Source organism: Atta colombica, unplaced genomic scaffold (genome assembly GCF_001594045.1).
Source record: "Atta colombica isolate Treedump-2 unplaced genomic scaffold, Acol1.0 scaffold43, whole genome shotgun sequence".
NCBI lineage: Eukaryota > Metazoa > Arthropoda > Insecta > Hymenoptera > Formicidae > Atta > Atta colombica.
In genome coordinates, this window is record NW_017259532.1 from 173,375 (window position 1) to 182,730 (window position 9,356).

The 9,356-nt window shown below is 36.1% G+C and overlaps 1 protein-coding gene across 1 annotated transcript in view; it reads right to left on the reverse strand.

Annotated features, from left to right (window-relative positions):
* Positions 1-392: 392 nt before the first annotated feature.
* Positions 393-9,356, reverse strand: part of LOC108691229 (prominin-like protein) — a 213,230-nt gene continuing 204,266 nt past the window's right edge. The window contains exon 10 of the mRNA XM_018198904.1: positions 393-555. Within this exon, the coding sequence (XP_018054393.1) occupies positions 393-555 (163 nt within the window). The remainder of the gene's footprint in view (positions 556-9,356) is intronic.

Below are 9,356 nucleotides of genomic sequence, written 5' to 3' on the forward strand. Positions count from 1 at the left end.
TATACATAAAAATGATAAAAATTAATCCACGATACGAAAGACCTATCATATGTAGTAAAGCACAATAAAAATATCAAAACCATCATGTAATTATATTAAAAGTTAAAACAACAGAAAAGGAGAAAAAAGTAGAGATAGGAAGTGAGGGAGGGAATGGGAGGGAAGAGAGAGAGAGAGAGAGAGAGAGAGAGAGAGAGAGAGAGAGAGAGAGAGAGAGAGAGAGAGAAGGAAACGAAAAGCACGTAACGTCATAATGAAGCCGTTAAACGCGATGCAATACATTGATAACGTATCATTCTCAGTGTCTTCACGATTAAGATGCTGATGATTGCGAAAGAATTTATCTCCCGGAATAGTTGATAATAATGGCCCTATGAATGAGACAGCTCCACTTACTTAGATGCCAGATCAGAATATCGCGAGTCGTGATGCGACGTACTCTGGTGGGCATCGGGGATCCTCTCGCGCTCGCCGTATCCCATCGCCGGTCCGTCATAACTCTCAACGTACGCTGCGGGATTGTGTCGGTGGGACATGTGCTTCTTGTCGTGGACGCTGTAATCAAATGTCTTTTTAAGATTGTTGCCTGAAGCCAACGACAAATCACTTATTCATGCGAGTTAAAGACGCGTGTTATGCTAATAAGCCGCTTGATGTATTCATTAAGAATCTCCGGTTCAGCGTTTCCCAATCATCCTGGATCCCGGAAAATCATCCCTCCTTATTTCTGAAATTTATAGATTTCACACGAAATGTTCGTGTATCTTCATACTTTATACGAATAGATTGAGAAACGCTCTTTGGGAAACACTTCTCCGAATAGCGTGTATTTAACAGTGTGATCTGTCAGCGAGCTCGCATAATGATGAATCTATATGATGCCCAGTAGATCATAAATTGTCGTTTTATTCGACGAATAGAATTAAATTGATGCGAGGTTGAATTAGATGTGAGATAAAGTACATTGAGTAGAATTTGTTAGATCAAGAACTTATACGTTAACTTCAATTTGCTCACTTCAATTTGCTCCAATTTACTCTGTCAATTGAAGATTTAATAGAAAGACTTATGTATAAACCTTTCTCTTCGTATTTAATCACTATACGAGCTCGCGTTTTGAGCTAAACTTCTACAAATAAGACCGGTTTTCTAAACGGTCATGGCTGGTGCTGCACGCTTAATCTAAAAGCTGTAATCTATTCGCATACGTATAATCTTCTTAGCGAAGCTTCTAAGCAGAAGCTATCACGTGCACAGCAATAACATTGGTCGACAAAAATACAATTTTTTTTGGCCATAAAGTAAACAAAGTAGTTTCTGAAAGATTTTGATGCACTGATTGCGAATCTGATCCCGAAAATGTCATATCATGTCAAGTTTTTGAGATGTTCTAACCTAAAGATGCAAAGAATGGTTTTTGCATCTTTTTGGCCACTTCCAACGACTTAGAAAATGCTTAACAATTTTTTTTCAGCATCCAAGTAGGTCACAATAAAGTGTTATTCTTGGTAAAGTTTTTTTCATAATTTCTCATAAAATCTTCCATAATTTCTCATAATTTCTCATGTACATAATTTGTGAGAAATTATGTGAAATTAGAGACATTTCTCAGATTTTCGAATATTTTCTGACATTTTTGCCAACAACAATTAATAAAAAATATCATAATTAGCGATTCGATAAGAAATATGAGAAATTTTTCAGATTTTCTAATATTTTCTGAAATGTTTTCCCAATAAAAAAATGTATTGGGAGTACAAATAAGTTTCCGCCGTTTGCAAAAGATGGCGCCACTAATAAAGTATAGTTAAAATTGTTTGATACAAAACGACATATCATAAGATTGGACATCCGGTAACACCATAACCTTGAAATATTAGCGATTTTGTATCAGCATCATATATTTTTTTTGTATGAAAATGTCGAGTTTTGAGCCGAATAAGCGTCATTTGCGGAGACTTTTGATTTACTTCTTTAATTTGAAGAAATTTGAAGAAATCTGCAGCTGAGGCTCATAGATTGCTTGTAGAAGCATATGGTGATGCTGCCTTAAGTGAGAGAAGTTATCGTGAGTGGTTTCAAAAGTTTAAGAACGGTGAATTTAACGTCAAAGACAAAGAATATAGCGGAAGGCCGAAAGTGTACGAAGACGCGGAATTGGAAACATTATTGGATGAAGATTCGTGCCAAACGCAAAAAGAACTTGCACTTACATTGAGTGACTTACAGGAATGATTACAGGAGTGACTCAACAAACAATTTTATATCGTTTGAAATCATTGGGAATGATTCAAAAGCAAGGGAATTGATTTCCATATGAACTGAAGCCGAGAAACGTTGAACGCCGATTTTTCACATGTGATATGCTGCTTGCCAGACATACCATAAACGAAAGGGTTTTTTGCATCGTATAGTCACTGGTGATGAAAAATGGATTCACTACAATAACCCAAAGAAGAGGAAATTATGGAGACCACCTGGCCATGCTTCAACATCGACAGCCAAATCGAATATTCATGGAAAAAAACTCATGTTGTGTATTTGGTGGCATCAGCTTGATGTCGTGTATTATGAGTTGCTCAAATCGAACGAGATTATTACTGGGGCTCTGTACCGAATACAGTTGATGAGATTGAGCCGACTCAAGGAAAAACGCGCCCACTACTACTCCAGGAATGACAAAATTATTCTCCTGCATGATAATGCTCGACCACATGTTGCGGCGTTGGTCAAAATCTACTTAGAAACACTCAAATGGGAAGTTCTACCCCACCCGGCGTATTCTCCAGACATTGCTCCTTCCGACTACTACTTGTTCCGATCGATGACATATGGCCTGTCTGAGCAGCACTTCATATAAAGATACCAAAAATTGAATCGATGATTGGATAGCCTCAAAAGATGAAGCGTTCTTCCGACGCGATATCCACATGTTATTATACTACAAAGATGGGAAAAAGTAGTGGCTAGCAATAACCATTACTTTGAATAAAACATTATTATGTTTATTATACAATTATGTACCATTCTTTCACAATAAATGTTTAATTTTTGATAAAAACGGTGGAAACTTATTTGTACTCTCAATATTATAGTCTCGGTTATGTTTTCCCCTGAGGACAAATATTCTTTTAGGGAGTAACACACAGTAATTACTAATCTCATATCAACTATCCCATATATAGGAAATATATTAGTTATGTGAACCTGGAGAGAATCTCTTCTCAATCAACAATTCAACCTTAAATTGCTTCTTCTCTTTCCAATTTATTCTTATCATTATATTATTCATTTTTATTCATTTTTCTTACACTCAACCGAATTATCAAATTCGACTGGAATAAATAGAGACCTATACAAAATTCCTTTTTGTATAGGAACCCCTATACATTTCCCCTATTTTACCTTTAAAGATGTTTTTGTAAACGATCTATAACTTCATTCAGTTGTTTTAGTAGCATATAACTTTAAAAACTTAGTAAAACCATCACTATTAATAATATATATTTGTATTTCGTGGAATGACTTTTGGACATTGGACCTAAATGATCAATATGCAAATCACTAGATAGTTTATCCCCTTTGGGAATATTGTGAACCAATCCTTCCACCTTGCCTGACGAAACAGAAAAAGCAATACATTTTAGACAAGTTTTAATATAATCCTCAATTTTCTCTCTCATTTACGGAAACCAATAGCTACGTCGAATATTTTCTAATATTTTAGTAAGTCCGATATGTTCATCATGATATTTATGCATTATTTTATGCATTATTTTCCATAGAAGAAGGAACATAAAATTGAACGTGGTCTTTGGCTTTCCTGTAAACTCGTCATTTATTCCGATACGAATAAACGATCATACTTTTCCTTTAACTCTTCGCGTAATTTAACAATGTTATCATCAGTGTCTTGATTCAAGGCTAGGTTCCGATGAAAAGAATTATCCTCTAACGTGAGTGTATTCCTACTTAATATCTTTACGTGTGATATTCTGATTCCTGGTCAAGACTATAATCATAAACTTTCATTTCAAGAACCCATGCAATCGAGCAATGGATTTACATCTTTCTGTTCATCATTTGCGCAAGAGCTTGACAATCGGTAACAATTTTAAACTTTGTCCTTACGAGTAGTGTAAATATATACGAAACTGTCTTAATGCATAAATAATCTCAAGAGTTTCCAACTCTTGAAAAACTATAGTATATATTAGGTGTACAACTTTGCTTCCGCCGTTTTCCTATAGATGGCTTTAGCGGTAAGTGATGGTCGAAATAAATAGATCATAGACGACATACAATAAACTTGGGCAACATAACCCCATAGAAACATTAGTCGATTTGTGTCTGCATCATAAAGTTATTCTCGATTGAAAATGTCAGTTTACGAGCCAAATTCTCGTCATTTGCGGGAGGTTTTAATTTTTTGCTTCAATATGAAGAAATCTGCGGCTGAGGCTCATCGAATGCCCTCAAATACTTATGGTGAGGCCGCTATTAGTGAAAGAACGTGTCGTGAGTGGTTTGAACGCTTCAAGAACGGTGATTTTGACCTCCAAGGTCATGCTCTGTATTTGGTAGGACCAGCTCGGCGTAGTGTATTATGAACTGTTAAAACCGACTGAAACAATCACAGGCGATCGGTATCGAACGCAATTGATGCGTTTGAGCCGAGCATTGAAAGACAAACGACCGCAATACAACGAGAGACACGATAAAATGATTTTGCAGCATGACAATGCTCGACCCCATGTTGCGAAAGTGGTCAAGACTTGGAAACGTTGAAATGGGAAGTCCTACCCCACCCGCCGTATTCTCCAGACGTTGCTCCCTCTGACTATCACTTGTTTCGATCAATGGCACACGGCCTAGCTGACCAGCACTTCCGGTCTTATGAAGAAGTAAAAAATTGGATCGATTCGTGGATAGCCTCAAAAGATGACCAGTTTTTTCGACGCGGAATTCGTACGCTACCCGAAAGATGGGAGAAAGTAGTGGCCAGCGATGGACAATATTTTGAATCATAAATGTATAACCAGTTTTTTACAATAAAGCCTCGAATTTCGAAAAAGAAACGGCGGAAGCAAAGTTGTACACTTAATAACTTTTATGATATTTTGATTCTGATAGATTTCTGATGGATTTCTGATGGATTTCTGATGTTCTTTTCGAAAAATAAAAATTAGATGGAATTTACGATCTGCTTTCTTCTGCACTAAAATAACGCCAAAACCCAAAGTCCTAGCATCAATGAAGTTCAGTCTCAGCAAGAAGTGAAGAAATTGAAAAGACCGGCGCATTTATTAATCTGTCTTTAAGCATCTTGAACGCATTATGTTCTTTTTCCTCGTAATGAAACGGAACATTTTTCTTAACTAAATCATTTAATGATTTAGCTATCAATGAAAAGTTTTCCACGAATTTAAAAACACCGAAAATAAAAACACAAACCCAGAAAACTTTGAACTTCATGAACTTTACGTGATTCCGAAAAATTCTGTACCGCAATTATGCCGCGATCAGTGGGCCATATGCCTTCTTCTGAAAGTGTAATCTAAATACTCTAATTTAGTTTGCAGAAATTTATATTTGTTTATTCTGAGTTGTGATTTATTTTCAATCAATAAACAGAATTCTTTAAGTATCGCGAAATGATGTTCTATAATTGCTGCAATTAAGAAGTCGTCTAAATAAACTGCAACATTCCCGGATTCTATCCGTTCGCGAAAAATTTCTGTGACAAAACTCAAAAATCTCAGGACTGCTCTCTTAAAATCGAAGGGCATTTTAAGGAATTCGTACTAGCTCAAAGGTATAAATGATGTTAACTTTACCGAATCTTCGTGCATGTTTATATGAAAGAATCTGTTTTTTAAGGTCCAAGGATGTAAAATATTTTTTCCCTCCTAAAAGATCGAATTGGTCTTCTATCAACGATAAAGAGAAGTTGTCACGTAATCTTATTTAGAACTCTAAAATCAACATCTTAATTTATCATTTCGTTTTTTGGTTAAGACGATTGGTGATGCATATTCCAATTCACTTGATCATTCCCGCTTTTTGCCATTGTTCTAAAATACTTTTAATTTCGCTTTTTCGTCATAAAAATAACCTACAACGAGGAGTACAATTACAAGGTTTATTGTCAGTTAATAAATTTTATGACATTCTCAATTTTAGACTTCTCCGGTCTAGGAGGAAGTTCAACATAACATTCATCAATTTACACAATTGATTTACACAATTTAATTACTCAGCTTACTATCAATTATAATTTTTTACGAGTCTTGTATATTATTATATTTTTCTATTTCAATGGCTAAAATTTCATTAACTTCATTAATCTCGAATCTCCTTTATTAATTTCGAAGCTCTCACAAAATTGACTCTACCAAGTATTAAAGAAATATTCATTGTTTCATTTCTTAAGTGTACGTAAACGTTAAGTGGAATTCGCTCTCCTTCGAAAACAACCTGTATAGAAATTAAACTTAATAATTAATAAAATATTTAATTTACTGTTATTAATACCACAAAACATAGATTCTCTAGGAAATAGTCTTTAAATTAATATCCTTAACATGTTTTTCCTTAATAAAACTAATGGGGCTGCCCGTTTCAGTTAATGAAGCTAATTGTATATTACAAATATTGTCATTAGAACGAATCCGAACTTCTAGTATTCGCTGAAATTCATTCACAAATCGGCGTAATGTATTTCTTGTTTTGGAGTGTTGCATTGTCCGATGAGGTATCCAAATTCTCCGCAACGATAACACGAACCTATTTCGCGTTTAGGACGTTTACGTTCTGTTACAAAATGGTCAATTTCATTACAGTTGAAGCAACGATTTCTCACGCCTTCCTTCAGCTTTGTGACTTTCCTTTTTTTTTTTTTTCCCGGACTGACGATTCATTCTATTTCCGAACATGATACTTTTCAGGATTACCTTCAAAAATATCTCGAGTAACTTAGTAACTGTAGTGTTAAAACTGTAATGTTGGATACGAGCTTAAGAACCTGCAGATTCATTTTTGCAATTCCACTAAATAATCAATTAATTCGTCCTCAGAAATCGGAATTCCACTTCCTTTCCTCCGTAATTGTAATTTACTAAATCGTAAATCAAACATTTTCCATAATTCTCATAATAAGTCCTCAGCACTTAATTCTATACAATCGGTTCTTGAATAATATCATTTTAACGCTTTAGCTTTTATGAGATTTATTTACAGATTTATTTACAGATTATTTACAGACACACCGACACAAGCCACACACACACACACACACACACGTGCATCTTGTACCACAGCGTTTCGTGCCCTCTCCGCGAAATTCACAAAGCATAGCATATTGCTCAACACATCGTATTGTATTCAGATTGAATATACATTCTTCATATATCAGCATTAAGTACATGAATCGTGGTTCATTGCATCTCACCTCTGGAACCTAGTTTGCGCTCCATCATCGAAGTAATCGACGAGCTACGTCCGCGCATAAAATTGAAAATGTTGCAAAGACATAAATTTTTATCTAATGAATATCGCATTCTCGGAATCGCGAATACATGCGAGAGAATATCGAAGATCTGCGCAGCTGTTCGAATCAGAAAAAAAGAACAATACAGAAATAGACACGAGATAATTAAATCGACGAAATAGCGAAAGCGGGTAATAATAATTAGCGACGCGTTTAAATTGCATTTAATTATCAGAATATGTAGTTAAATAATCCGACATTACAGTCAAGCGCAATATTGCATATGTTGTAACCCGCTAGGAAAATGAGATGCAACCATTGCATCTCGTGTAGGAAACTAAACTAAAGGATCACATATATTTTAAAACCTAGATTTCGAAGCCTTCTCGAACAAATAGTTTTTCTCAGGATATGAGATCGAACAAGTAATTGAAAGGTAAGCGACACTTCTCCGTCGGCTTTCGTCATATTAAATTGTGTGAATCTGACGTACTCGAATGGCCATAAATAGTGAAACATAGTGATGATACACGAAAATGCACTGACGAACAGCAACGGGCAGCAAAATTCGAGCAAAAGAAATTGCGCGAATTGGAGCAGCAGAGACATGATTGGGCGCAGGACGTCACCGTCAACCGTAGACAAGAGCAGAACAAATTTTTTCGCGCCCGTAGAGAGGTAAGCCGCGTAGGCATGCGAAGTCATTCCCGCGGATCCGGAGCTCTGGTTCAGCATCGTGGACTGAAGTTTCCTGGCCGTCGGCATGGTTGATGTGACTAAATTCGGATACGCGTTAACAGTAATCGGCCCACGATTTTGTTAATATTAATCGGTCTTCGAGGTCTCAGCGGTTTAAAGGCTTAAGACATTTGTACGGAATACTAAGAGATCCGGATTCACGACCGCGGTAATATTTTGCGCAATAAATTTATTAACAGTTTCTTTAACATTTTTATTTATTAATTTTATTAATTAACATCTTTATAATATGCCTGATTGTAGTATCAAACAAATTATTAACAAATTGCTTGTCAATTTAATTTTACTATAGTAGTTTAATTACATTTATAGTTCGGAAAAACAATTCGACGCGTAGTTCGAAAAACTACAATATAGAATATGTGCAATATAGAATATGTGCATATATGATATATATAATATATATATATATTAGGTGTACAACTTTGCTTCCGCCATTTTTTTTTCCGAAATTCGAGGCTTTATTGTAAAAAACTGGTTATACATTTATGATTCAAAGTATAGTCCATCGCTGGCCACTTTCTCCCATTTTCGGGTAGCGTACGAATCCCGCGTCGAAAAAACTGGTCATCTTTTGAGGCTATTCACGAATCGATCCAATTTTTTACTTCTTCATAAGACCGGAAGGGCTGGTCAGCCAGGCCGTGTGCCATTGATCGAAACAAGTGATAGTCAGAGGGAGCAACGTTTGGAGAATACGGCGGATGGGGTAGGACTTCCCATTTCAACGTTTCCAAGTATGTCTTGACTTCTTTCGCAACATGGGGTCGAGCATTGTCATGCTGCAAAATCACTTTATCGTGTCTTTCGTTGTATTGCGGCCGTTTGTCTTTCAATGCTCGGCTCAAACGCATCAATTGCGTTCGATACCGATCGCCTGTGATTGTTTCAGTCGGTTTTAACAGTTCATAATACACTACGCCGAACTGGTCCCACCAAATAGCATGACCTTGGACGTCAAAATCACCGTTCTTGAAGCGTTGAAACCACTCACGACACGTTCTTTCACTAATAGCGGCTTCACCATAAGTATTTGAGAGCATATGATGAGACTCAGCCGCAGATTTCTTCATATTGAAGCAAAAAATTAAAACCTCCCGCAAATGAC